Source organism: Neopsephotus bourkii, unplaced genomic scaffold (assembly GCF_033783945.1).
Source record: "Neopsephotus bourkii isolate Nb327-2 ecotype Australia unplaced genomic scaffold, CSIRO-AGI_Nbou_v1 NB_1016, whole genome shotgun sequence".
Taxonomy (NCBI): domain Eukaryota; kingdom Metazoa; phylum Chordata; class Aves; order Psittaciformes; family Psittacidae; genus Neopsephotus; species Neopsephotus bourkii.
Window position 1 is genome coordinate 684,701 of NW_026901505.1, and position 12,580 is coordinate 697,280.

General features: G+C 48.6%; 1 protein-coding gene across 2 annotated transcripts; it reads left to right on the plus strand.

Annotated features, from left to right (window-relative positions):
* The first annotated feature begins 261 nt into the window (after nt 1-261).
* On the plus strand, nt 262-12,415 carry DCTN4 (dynactin subunit 4). 2 transcript variants are annotated; one of them, XM_061360078.1, is made up of 14 exons: nt 262-465; nt 2,043-2,113; nt 2,409-2,587; nt 3,434-3,477; nt 3,670-3,777; nt 4,378-4,398; nt 5,373-5,446; nt 5,748-5,860; nt 7,202-7,311; nt 8,308-8,381; nt 8,790-8,844; nt 9,281-9,388; nt 9,772-9,869; nt 10,524-12,415. In XM_061360078.1, exons 1-14 carry the CDS (start codon nt 331-333, stop codon nt 10,735-10,737), a joined length of 1,404 nt encoding a protein of 467 aa, XP_061216062.1. In that variant the 5' UTR covers nt 262-330; the 3' UTR covers nt 10,738-12,415. The 2 variants fall into 2 exon arrangements, with proteins under 2 accessions (XP_061216062.1, XP_061216063.1); XM_061360079.1 differs by lacking the exon at nt 4,378-4,398.
* Nucleotides 12,416-12,580: the final 165 nt, after the last annotated feature.

Below are 12,580 nucleotides of genomic sequence, written 5' to 3' on the forward strand. Positions count from 1 at the left end.
AGACCTTTAAGGTAAGTCCAGTTCCTCAGCACTGCCGAGGCCAACACTAACCCATGGCACTGAGGGGCTCATCTACACGGTGTGTGAACACCTCCAGGGACGGTGACTGCACCATCGGCTTCCGAACGGGTGAATCACCCCGTGCTGTCAGCCCTCGCCCCGCTCCCCCCGCAATGACCGCGCTCTGCGGACCCCCTTTAGGACCCATCGCACCCACACCCGCCGTGCCCAGCAGGGCGCGCCGGGGTCGCGTGGGCGGGGCGGCGCGGTGACGTATGGCGGTGACGTACGCGCAGCGTCAGCGGCGGCGGCGGCCGCTCCGGTGCGAAGATGGCGTCGCTGCTGCAGTCGGAGCGGGTGCTGTACCTGGTGCGCGGCGAGAAGGAGCTGCGCGCCCCGCTGTCGCAGCTGTACTTCTGCCGGTACTGCCGCCAGCTCCGCTCCCTCGAGTGCGTCTCGCACGAGGTAACGGCGGGCCGGGCCGGGCCGCACCGTAGGCATGGGGCGTGACGAGGGAGGAACGTTGAGCTCTCTGCGCTCACCGATTGGGTAGCTGTTCTGCTGCTCACTCGCAGTCTGCTTTGCTATTGGTTTGTAGCGCGGGTGAGGGTGCCTGCATACGGCGGGGGTGATTGGCCGTGGAGGACCGAAGGGGCGGTGCCTTGCTTGGGATTGGCTTCGCGCTCTGTCCGTCGGCGGAGTACGGGCTGTGATTGGCTGAGAGGAGACTTCCCCTCGCAGGACATGTGCCCCCCTGCCGGTGTAGGGCCCGGCTGAGTGGGAGCGGCCCCTTTATGAGGCCCTACTGGGGCAGCGGGACCCCCCCCTCTGCCCCCTCCTCCTCTGTGGGTCTCAGCCGGGGCAGCGGGACCCCCTTCCCACACACACATCCCCATTGACCCCCCCCCCGGGTAGGGCAGGGGCACCCACTGCCTCACACCCCGCTGTGGTCTCGGCCTGAGGTGATGACCGGGCAGGGTCGGCAGCTTCCAGCACGGAGCCCCGCTCCCGGGTTCGGGCTGCACGGAGGGAGCTGCTCTCGGCCGGGCCCCTGGGCTTGCCGGATGTGGCTGCGTTCGCAGCGGTCTAACAAAGCCCATGCTCATGACAAAGCAGCGTGCTCGTTACGACAGTGGTGTCAGGCGTAAGGGTGATGCGAGTTTATCAACATCAGGACAAGCTTGTGCCCTACAGCGGGATTTCTGCTGTGGAGGGTTAGTTCTTTGGCCAGGAATGGCTGGAGCCTGTAGGTGATCATCAGGCTGGAGCAATGGTCTGGTGCATGGGGCACTGCTTTTGTGCAAGCCTGGAACCTATGGCTGCTCCTGTGACTTCTCCCATCACCATAATCAAATCAGTACAGCTCATTCTGTAGAAGCCTGTGTGAATTAAGAAATTACAGTAGATTTGAAAAGCCTGGAGGGAATGACTCTGCAACCCGGATATCCGAGGAGATCTCTTCGGAAATGATAGAGCCTCCAAGGAGTAGAAAATAGATTTGTCACCACACTGCATCCGTCATGATTTTGCTGTAGCGTGACCGGTGTAGTCACTGTGCACTGCCATGTTTAATGGTTGGTTCACTCTCCCCTTCAAGAAGAGGCCCTCTTCTTGTTAGTGTTGTTTTACAAAATCAGTTTATGACAGCACATAGACATATGTGTGTATCTGACCGGTCTAACTACAAAGGTAGAGTAAGTGTAGATATAAAAGGAAAAAAAGCACATTAAAACCTGTTGTTTCCTGCATGGAATTCTGAGCACTGCAGAAGGTCAACACTCAGTTGTCCTTTTCCCATTTACTAAATGGAATAGTTTATTCTATCCTGACTTAAGGAACATTATTGAAGGTTCAGATCTGGCTGAGACAGGTTAAGATTTCAGATACCAAAAAGCGTCTGAAGTCCTTCCTGGCTTCCCCTGTCTGCTGGCAGACACAAAGCCCTATTACATAGTGTGGCGGAGTTTCAGGCTGCTGCCAGCATGCTGCTGCCTTAGACAAATGTGTGCCAGGAAGTGTGATGTGGCCCTCTGCTTTATCAGGTGGACTCTCACTACTGCCCCAGCTGCCTGGAAAACATGCCTTCAGCTGAAGCCAAGCTGAAAAAGAACAGGTAAGCTTGCTTTAGCTTTATTTTCATCAAGGCTTACTGTTTTAAACAGTTCCTTCTCCCGTTCTCATAACACATTTTAGTATCACCCAGTATTTTATAGACTCAGAGAATGGTTTGGGTTGGACGGGACCTTAAAGATCATCTACTCTGAACCATCCCTGTTCTGTTTGATGGCTCTGTTGCCCTAATGCTGTTGCATAAATGAGAAGTCTGTTGGTTTAATCCTGATTTGCTTGCTTAGAGCGTTTTCCTGACCCTTGTCAGAGCACTGTTTAATAGACCTTCCTCCTTACAGGTGTGCTAACTGCTTTGACTGCCCCTGCTGTATGCACACCCTTTCCACCCGGGCCACCAGCATTCCTGCTCCACTCCCTGATGACCCAGCCAAGACTACCATGAAGAAAGCTTATTACTTGGCCTGTGGATTTTGCCGCTGGACTTCCCGGGACGTTGGCATGGCTGATAAGTCTGTCGGTAAGTGACAGTCAAAGACATGTATTACATGATACATGCAGTATCTGCCTAGGTTTGGAGTCACAGTTGGAAATTCACAGGAAAACAGTTTGTTGCTGAAGTCTGAAGAGCTGAGTTAATGGAATACATGACCCATTTCCACCCTTGTGTTGCCTGACTAGTGAGAAAGCTGTCAAAAAAGGGGCTTTTCAGTTGGTGCACTCTCCTCACAGCTGAGGTCTTGTTTATGTACCTGCAGACTCTTTGAAGCCACTCAGTCTGACAGCATAAACATCTAATTTATTTTCCATCACTTTTGTTCTCTTAAGCTTACTCCAGAGTTGCGAGTCAGTGTTTGTAGTTGGTTTTTCTTTCATGGCAGCACTGGAACAAGCTTTCATCTATTTCTTGGCGCATAAGACGTGCAGAAAATATCTGTTAGGCTCTAGAAGCAGGGCTGAGTAGACCAAGCAGATCCTCTGACTTCCAGTGTTGATGTGACTGAAGACTGGGAGCTGAAGATGCAGAGACATGGGCAGCCAGTAACAAGAGACCATTCTTGTTAACTCATGTTCCTGCTGCTAAAGTAACTCCTAGGTGCTGCTCTCCTGAGTATCTCTCAAACATCAGTTGTTTAAAAACACAGTATAAAAGCTGCTGAAGCTCCTTCAGCCCAAACCTGCCTGTGAAAAGCTTTCAGAGGTGTATATTTGTGCAGGTGTGAACTTACAGAATTGCAGTGGTAATTGTAACAAAACGGGGAATGTCATTTCATGAATAAAACTGAGGTAGTTGGGTGTTAGATGTGATTTCTGTGTGGAGTCTGGAAATCTCCTGAGGACCTTGTTTTCTCTCTTTCTCTTGCAGCTAGTGGTGGCTGGCAGGAGCCAGAGAATCCTCACACACAGAGGGTGAGTTAAGCATGGGTTAAGACACGTTAGGACACACAGGCTTGTTTAATGTCTGTCTTTCAGAGTAGAGCACTAGGAACAGAGCAAAACAAGTAGCAGGAACCCCAGCCCAGCTTTTTCACAAGCAAATACTGCAGCTCATCTGGCTTTGTTCCCCTTTCACTGGGTTTCTTTTCTCTTTCATCCCTCCAGATTAACAAACTGGTTGAGTACTATCAGCAGTTGGCTCAGAAGGAAAAGATCGAGCGGGACCGGAAGAAACTGGTGCGACGCCGAAACTACATGCCCCTGGCCTTCTCGGTGAGCAGGGAGCACTGTGCTCACAGAGCAGGACAAGTGATGCACAGCAGCCTCAGCATGGAAAATTACATAGCTGGTAGAACAATAGGGCTGCTCAGTTCTTTGTAATTGAGAACAATGTGGAGAAAATGAGCTAGGGCACATGGGTCTCTTTAAGGACAAGTAGGTTTACACCCATTATTTATTGTGTATTACACTGCCTCTCTCTCTAATAGTCCTCTCTGATAATGCGAAAGGGTTAACACTTGCCATGTGAAGGAGTATGTTACCCAGCAGTGAAATGCAGTGCAGCCATTGACAATCCCAGTGGTAGCCCTTTCTTAGTACAGTTGCATACCATAGCTCAGTAACCATTAGCTCAGGATTGTCTGGCACTTCTCTGCATGAAGTCTCAACTGAAATTAACCTTAAGACTTGATTGTGGCTTGAATGACTTGTTTATTGTAACTTGCAGGTAACTGCTTACTTTGTTTAGCTGGGTGACTGCATATGCTTGCTACTTCTTAATTAACTGTGCTTGCTCTGTGCCCTTGCTTCTGTCTTATGGCTGCATTTTTTGTCTCCGTTGCTACCTGCTGCTATTTTGGGGGCTCTCCACAGCAACACACTATACACGTAGTGGTAAGTCTTTTCACGGTTTCTGCTGGTGTTAAAGCTCTCCTGGTACCTAGTGAAGGGGAGAGACTGATCCCACTCTTCACCCTGCCTCAGGGCCCCTGACCTGGATGTGCCTAGAACAAACGTACATGAAGGCTGACTCATTAGAGGGTCACGTTGGTTGCAAACCCAAAAATCTATTGTTACTTTACAAACAGGGAATTTGGGTAAGTAATGTACAGTTGAAGAGTAGTCCATCACAAAGCTTGGCTGGGACACAGCTGTCTGCCTGCCTGAGGCAAATGGTACTAACATTAATCTTCTGATCTTTGAAAAAGCAAGAGGATAGGCTAATGCTTACACTTCCTATTTGGTGAGAATGCAGGTTTTCAGTCCTGCCCAAAAGGAAGATTTCTGCCTCCAAGCATTCTGCATACAGATCAGCTGTAGAAAGCTGAGGAGTAGCTCAACTATTCCTGCCGATTGGTAGTGCTTGCTGAGAAACACCTGTAGATAACAAGGCTTGTAGGAGGCTGAACCTTCCAGCTGCTTCTGGTAGTTCTACAGAGAGCATTTCAGATGGATTCATACCCGTGTCAACCCCATTCTTTTGGCACTTGAGCTCTTATTCTGGACTACTTGACATGCAGTACTTCAGAGACATCTGATGCATATTCAGAGACATCTAGTCTCTGAAGACTAGATCAAGGGAAAATGGTGTCAGTAGTGCAGGCTGGTGATTTAAAGAAAGAGTAAAAGCTCTGTAAGAGCTGGCCACACACATCTGTCTCTCCCCATCTGCAGTGCAGTGATAATTGTTTTCTCCTCACTAACGTTTGAGCAGGAAGAAAAGTATCTTGGGAAGCACTGAATATCTTTCCCTTTTTGCTTTCCTTTGCTTGTCTCCCTGTGCTTGCCATGCAGGATGAGTTTGCAATAGGTCTTTTTGTGCTGGCAGGAAGCAGACCCAAAGCTGATGGCTCCTTTTTTCCTTCTAGGACAAATACGGCCTTGGAACCAGGCTGCAACGCCAGAGGCCCGGTGCACCCATCAGTGCCCTCGCTGGACTCTCGTGAGTCTCAGGGTTGGGTAGGAGGCATAGGGAGGGAGCAATAAAGCAAGTTCAGAAAGATGCTAACACATTAGCAGACAGCAGTGAGAGGAGCTCTCTTTGGAGCAGTAGAGCTATATCAAATCCTCTGTGCAGCAGCTCCGGGTGATTTTCTTTCTCCTCAGAGAAACAAGTGACTGCTCACATCCTTGTGCAGTTACTGTTGTCTCATAGTCTCAGCTCTCGCTGCCTTCTGTATTACAATGCTGTCAGGGCACACATGCTGTATTTTATGACCAAGTTGTCCCTCACTTTATTTCAGCCTGAAAGAAGGAGAGGACCAGAAGGAGATCAAGATTGAGCCAGCCGATGCAGTGGAAGAAGTGGAACCTCTTCCTGAGGATTACTACACAAGACCAATCAATCTGACAGAAGGTAACACATTATTCTGTCACCTTAATATTCTGCCATGTTGCATTATATAACGTGGGCAGTGCTTGGAAACTGGCCTGTAGGGTTCCTAATGTCTTGAAATTGTAGTAGTTTTTATGCTGGGATAGAAATGGTGGGAAATTTGTGCCTTTTTAAATGGTAACTTTGAATGCAGCCTCAGCTTCATGCTGTACGTGGAAATCCTGGAGCCAAATACATCAGGCCTTTTAACAGTTGTTTCCTTTTCTTGCTAATCTTAATTTCTCTGCATGTGAAGTGTCAGCTTTTGGATGGAGAAAAGAGCTGACATCCTTTTTCACATAATAGCAGGAAATAAGGAGTAGCTGAGCTGCTGGGGAGCTGGAACCAAACCTGACCTGTTAAGTAACAATTGCGCATTGCTTTGACACAGCTAGGGCCAGCTTGTGTACACTTGCCAGTTATTTAGCTCATGGTTGAGCTCAGTTATTGGCTCATGGTTTAACCAGCCAGTGTTAAATTGACCAGTGACACTTGAGAGTGAATGGGATAAAACAGCAGGTACAGGAAGCAAAGTGGACTTCCTGCTGAGGTGGCTCTAAGTAGGACAGACATTCTTGGTCATCTTGCAGGCCTACAGAGTCCACCAGCGTTAATTCATGAAAGGTTTATGGGAAGTGGTAGGTCATCTTGGTCTCTTTTTCTCATGAGACCATCAGCATTGTGAGAGGATGATGCTGGTAAAGAAGACAACTTTCGTGATTCCCTACAGAGAGGAAAAGGCTGCCAGGTGGCTCACTGCCTCTTAGACACTGGGAACAGTGAGCAGCCTGTTTTGGGGGAGAAATCCACGGGAAATGCTGGCTGCTGGGAATTCCTTGCCTTGGGAACTAGGTAGTCGATAATTCTATGCCCGAGTCTGAGTTACGCAAACTCCTTGCTGAGGAGCTGTGTATTGTACTCATGCAGCACCCAGCTGTGAGGGTAACAAAGCAACAAAAACTCATTTGCCCTTGGCAGGGAAAGAACTTCTTTTCCAGATGGTTTCCAAATTCTGTTTCCATTCCAGCTGAGCTTTGAATAGAGATGAGCATCCCTCATTTCTCCTGGGCTGACACTGGTCCTGTGTTAATGTACCCAATCAGGACAGTCCTTTATACAGCTCTTACCTTCCGTCTGTTCACTGCTGGAAACTGATACTTTCCAATGGCTTCTGGATTATTTGGTGTAGGTGAAATTGAGTTTCTTAGAGATTGTAGCATGTCTACATAGTGTGTGACACTTGCTTTTAGGCCACCTGTGTAGGTTGTAGCTCAGGTTTCAGTGCCTGAGACATTGATTTGCCTGGCTTTGTTGTGCACTCAGTGACCACCCTCCGCCAGCGCCTGCTGCAGCCTGACTTCCAGCCCATCTGCGCCTCCCAGCTCTACCCTCGTCACAAGCACCTCCTCATCAAACGCTCGCTGCGCTGTCGGGTGGGTAATTGAACACAAAGAAGTGCCTTTTTTCCTGGCTCACACAACTTGGCTTGTGGGAGATGTGTATTTCTTCTCAAAAGAAACTGCTCAAATACTTCTGGTTGTTGGAAGTTCCCAACCGAATTCATGGTAACAGCACTAGGAGATGAGGGAGGTCGTCACGTCTCTGACGTGATGAAGATTGTGAAAGGGGGATAACATTGTGCAAAGATGCATAAAGACACACAGTGGGTTTACACAAAGGTCTGTGTGCTCTGCCAGGGAATTGTAGAGGGCTGCCAGTACACTCAGGATTAAAATATTTCTGCTATTATTAAAGACAAAAGTCAGTAAACAACTTATTAGTGAGAGAGAGTGCAGAATACTGCAGATGTCCTTAGGGTGAAGGCAGAAAGGGGGTCTTTCAGAGAATAAAAGCAGAGAGCTGGGAAGTGAAGACAGGCAAGAATTAAATTCAAGTTCTGCTGCTGGCTTACTACATGGTCTTTAAAGAGCTGCTTGCATTCTCAGTGGTTTCACTGGATTTATCCAGTTCCCAGAGTAATAGAGCAATCTTGTAAGTATTTAAGATGCAGAATGCTTTGCAAATGCAGAGTATTTTCTCAGAAGTGAGTCATGTCAAGCTGAGCCTGTATATCAATGAGGACCTTAGGAGGAAATCAGTCTTGAGTTCTAACTCTTTGATTTTTTAATGGATTCTGAAGCATGTATCAAAGGGCTTACAAGTACTTGTGCATTCGTCCTGCAATCAGTGAGCATCCAAGTGGTTTTAAGGCAAATGCCATGTTCCTGACATTGCACAGATAGTGCTGGGTGTGACATTTTTGGAGCGTCTGTAACTTGGCTACATGTGTCCCAAGGTAGTTTTTATGTGCGTTGTGTTAGAGGCTGGGTAGTGTCCTGGCTAGTGGCAGTGTGTTTGGAGCTCTCATTCTTCAGTGCATGACTGCACACTGTCTTCTGGTGATGACTAAAATCTCTTTGTCTCTGTAGAGTTGTGAACATAACCTGAGCAAACCGGAATTCAATCCTACATCTATCAAATTCAAGATCCAGCTGGTTGCTGTGTAAGTAAGACACAGGGACTGGGGAGAACAACTGCCTGTCTGTGCTTAGTTAATGCCTTCTAGTTTCATTTTCATTTCATGTGCTCTTGAATTGACCTCTGCGTGGTTGTGTTTTCTCTTACGGTGGTATAATCCCCTTTTAAAATACATTTAGATATCTGTAATAGGTTTGCTTCCTGGTCTGCTAAAGAAAAGAGATTGCATGCTGTGCCAGCACCAGACAGCAGCAGGAATTTATAGGATGTGGTTAATATAGCAAAAGGGCACTTCATTTTAGTTTTTAATATCAGCTAAGCTCTAACAGCATTGAATGAGTGAGATGGATGCATGTGAATACATCCCTCTACTTTGAGAAGTTATAGACAGCGACAGAGTCCATCATGATCATTTGCTTTGTTCTTTTTGTAGTAACTATATCCCTGAAGTGAGAATCATGTCTATTCCCAACCTGCGCTACATGAAGGTCAGTAGTTTTTCCATAGATCTTTTAACTGGGAGGTGTGGATGTGGGATCTGTTTGAAAGATGACACGGTGTGACGGCTGTTCCCTGAGGGCTTCATTAACTCCATGTAGAGAGTGAGCAGGGTTGAAGGGACTGGTCAGAATAACGCTGCTTGTACTTATCCCTGCACAGTGTGACGTCTGGCATCACAGGCACATGTCAATATCTGAAGAATAGAAAGTGTAGAGTTGAAACCTTGGCTGCATTTCAAAGATGTGTATTTCTTACATTAAGGAAGAGTGCTGTGTGGCATTGGCACCTTTCTTACAGACTGGGGGTGTTTGCTGTCCATCCCTTGAGTGTATGGGATTTTTGAAGCTGTTGATCAGTCACAGGAGATGGAGGTGCTAACAGTGACTATGAACTTTAGAATATTTGATTCCTGAATCTCCCCAGGAGAGCCAAGTCCTCCTGACTCTGACTAATCCAGTGGAGAACGTCACACACGTCACGCTGCTGGAGTGCGAGGAGGGGGACCCTGACAACATCAACAGCACTGCCAAGGTATTGTACCCTCCTGCTGTGGGAGCCCAAAGCTTAGCACTCCCATTTATTCTTCCCCGATCACATTTTTCACAGGGCCTTCAGTCCCTGCTGGACTGTGTTGCATTTTCCTCCTTGGAGCTTGAATGATTGTCAATCAGTCATTCAAATCATTAGCTCATAAAAGTAGTTTGAAACTGCTTCCTCATCGAGATCCAGAACCTGAGGGAGAAATGCATGATTTCACTGGTAGAGAGGTAACCTCTGAAGCAGAGGAGAGCTGAGGAAGAATCAGTTTTCTGTTAAACCGTGGTAAAGAAGCCCTTGGAAGGGGAGGGCTCTCTCCTGCTCACACTGTAGGTGGTGCTCAGAGCTGAAAAGCTTCTCTTCATGTTCTGTTTCAGGTGGCAGTTCCTCCCAAGGAGCTTATTCTGGCTGGCAAAGATGCTGCAGCAGAATATGATGAGCTGGCAGAGCCTCAAGACTTCCAGGATGACCCTGAGTGAGTGTTGTTTGTCCTGTGGGAATCCTGTTCCATAAAACCTGGTATTTAAACCAAGTAACTCACTCTCCTCTGGGAGATGTTTTGTTTGGGTTTTTTTCCAGGTTTTTGTGCTGGTGGTGCCTTTTGGGAGGGTTCAGAGGTGTGGTTTGGACTACTTAGGAGACATTTGTTCCCTTTGAGGCAAAGTGTGCTGTTAGAGCACTTGTTATTGGTGGTGGCACTAATTCTCTCCTGGAATACTGTGTCTAATCCTCTTCCTCGCAAGCAGGGGGTTCACTGTAGTAATGAGAACTCCTCAGTAGGGTGTGAGACAGTTGCTTTCAGCCTCCAAAATGGAATGTGGTCTGCAGCCTCTTACAGAGCAACTTGAGCTGTATGCTATGGCTCTTTCCTGGGGCAGAGCCACAGACAGAACTCCCAGAGCCAAAGCAGGGTGTTCTGTTCGACACATGTGTCAACAGAAAGGCAGATACTGATGTTTGTGGGGCAGGGGGATCCTGTGGAGTTAAGAAGCTAGAACCAAGGGCAGCTGTGCTAACAGGACATATTCGGCCATAAACTAAGCATCTCTCTTGTTGTCAGAATAAATCTCTCAGAACAATGGTGTGAGACCTTGGCTGACCCAGCCTTCCATTGTGTTCTGCCTTGCAGCGTCATTGCCTTCAGAAAAGCCAACAAGGTCGGAGTTTTCATCAAGGTCACCCCGCAGAAAGAAGAGGGTGAAGTGATCGTGAGTTTCAAGATGAAGCACGAGTTTAAAAACCTCGCTGCTCCCATCCGGCCCAGCGAGGAAGCCGATTACAGCTCTGAGGTCATCTGGCTCACCCACCACGTGGAGCTCAGCCTCGGACCGGTGCTCCCATAGGCCCTGCCACCGGCGCTCCCTGCTGGCCGCAGGACAGGGTGTCGCATCACGGTGAAGAGAGCACCGGGTGGAACGTCCTGCGAGAGCTCCCTTGTGATGTGTGGTGTGTGCCACGGGCCCCACCGGGCTGCGAGGAGCTGGCTGAGGGTGCCGTGGTTTGGGATGGTTTGTTCTCTCTTCTTGTCCTAGTGCCCACTAACTACTGCTCTGCTTCCCCACGCCGCCACAGGCTAGTTTAACTTGCAGCACGTGTTTCAGCACAGAGAAGCATCTTGCTTTCTCCAGATTTGCACTACACCTGGCCGAATTTGGGTTTATTGACAGAAAAGAACCCATATTTCTGTTTTTATTTCGTGTCAGCCCACAAGCCGAATGTTCAGTAGTGAACAGCTTCCTTTTCACACAGTTATGCCCTTCCCAAACAAACGTTTTAAGAGGTGGCTGTGTCTGCTGCATTACTGGTGAGTTACTGGCAGCAGCACGATGCATTTGGTTTTCTCCTTTCTCATAGGATACCTCAGCTGTGGAGAACTGGGACATACCACCCAACCTCTCTGGTGTATGTAGCTTGCTTAGTCAAGGTGATAGATGCCTTTTCACAAAGGAAATGATCAGTTTGCCTTTAAACCCCAAATAGTGTGTACTGTAGAGTCCATGGATCTGACTGGTAACTGAGCCTGCTGCCAGCTCGCTGTGCTGCAGGTGGATGTGGCACCATGATGTGCTGCGAGCTGGGAATTTGGGTTCTGCTGCAGCTCCAGACTGAGGCTAGGATGCTCCAGAGAAAACAAGTGTTAACAGGGTAGCAGTCAGTGAAACCTGGAGTGTTAAGGTTAGATCTGATGTACAGGGAGCTACAGGGGCTGTTGGCTGTTTCTCCAGTTAGAGTGTGTGGGAGGGAGGTGTAACAGACAGTTCCACATGAACCAGCAGACACTGTACCATCAGGTAATTTATCCAGGCTGCCGTTTGGCTGTGGTCCCAGCTCAAATCGGTAATTAAGAGCAGAGTATCCAGGACACAGAATTACCAGTAGCTGCATAGCTTGGTGCAAGTGGGTGCGATCGCTCTACCTGCAGAGCATTCCCAATTCCAACACCCACCCTCTTAAACCTTCCTGATGGGCTTTGATGTGCTGGAGCAGGCTTGAATGCTGCTGGCCTGGAGCTGCACATCCTCTGCACGGCATGGCAGGGTGAAGCTTCCAGCTTTAGGTTTCGGGTGGTGCTGCACCCCAAAAATATCTCCCTTAGCACCAGAAGCCTGCTGCGGCACACCGGGGCCTCACGTTTACAACCTCGCGTAGGATACGCACAGATGTACAGCATGAGTTGAACACTTGTAGTAGGTAGTTAATGTCTAGTGCTAGCGCCTTCTGTGGCTTAACCCATCCAGACACAGCACTTCCCGTTTGGCCACCACTCCTCTGCAGTAGCCACTACGTTTGGGACATGATGGGGGGCTGTGCTGGTGCTTGCAGGCAGAGAACACTAACACGAGGGGCGATGTCTGTGCTGTTCCGTGAGCTCCGTGAGTTGTTCTCTCCCTTCCCTTAGGACTTCATAGGTGTCGGCGTGTCCCTGCTCCCCGGAGCACTCACCCCTTCCCCATAGGCGCCTGTTGCCTTACTGCTTGACGTCGTGTAGTGACCTTCAATAAAGCAAACGTGGCTCTCGGATCCTTTGCGCTGGTTTTTACATGGATTTAATACTGAAAAGTATTAAATAAATAAGGGTTATTAAGGCTAAGCGCCCCCACCCCTCTTCCCAATGGTCTCTTCCCAGTGGTTTCTTCCCGCCACCCCTGCCATCTGATCCCGATGGTTTCGCCCACCGCGCCCTTT

What these genes read in the sequence shown, in the direction of transcription:
- DCTN4 (XM_061360078.1), top strand. Translation starts at nt 331, where the DNA reads ATGGCGTCGCTGCTGCAGTCGGAGCGGGTGCTGTACCTGGTGCGCGGC. An exon ending in AACGCTCGCTGCGCTGTCGG is followed by an intron (nt 7,312 to 8,307) that starts GTGGGTAATTGA and finishes TTGTCTCTGTAG; the next exon opens with AGTTGTGAACATAACCTGAG. An exon ending in AAGATCCAGCTGGTTGCTGT is followed by an intron (nt 8,382 to 8,789) that starts GTAAGTAAGACA and finishes TTCTTTTTGTAG; the next exon opens with TAACTATATCCCTGAAGTGA.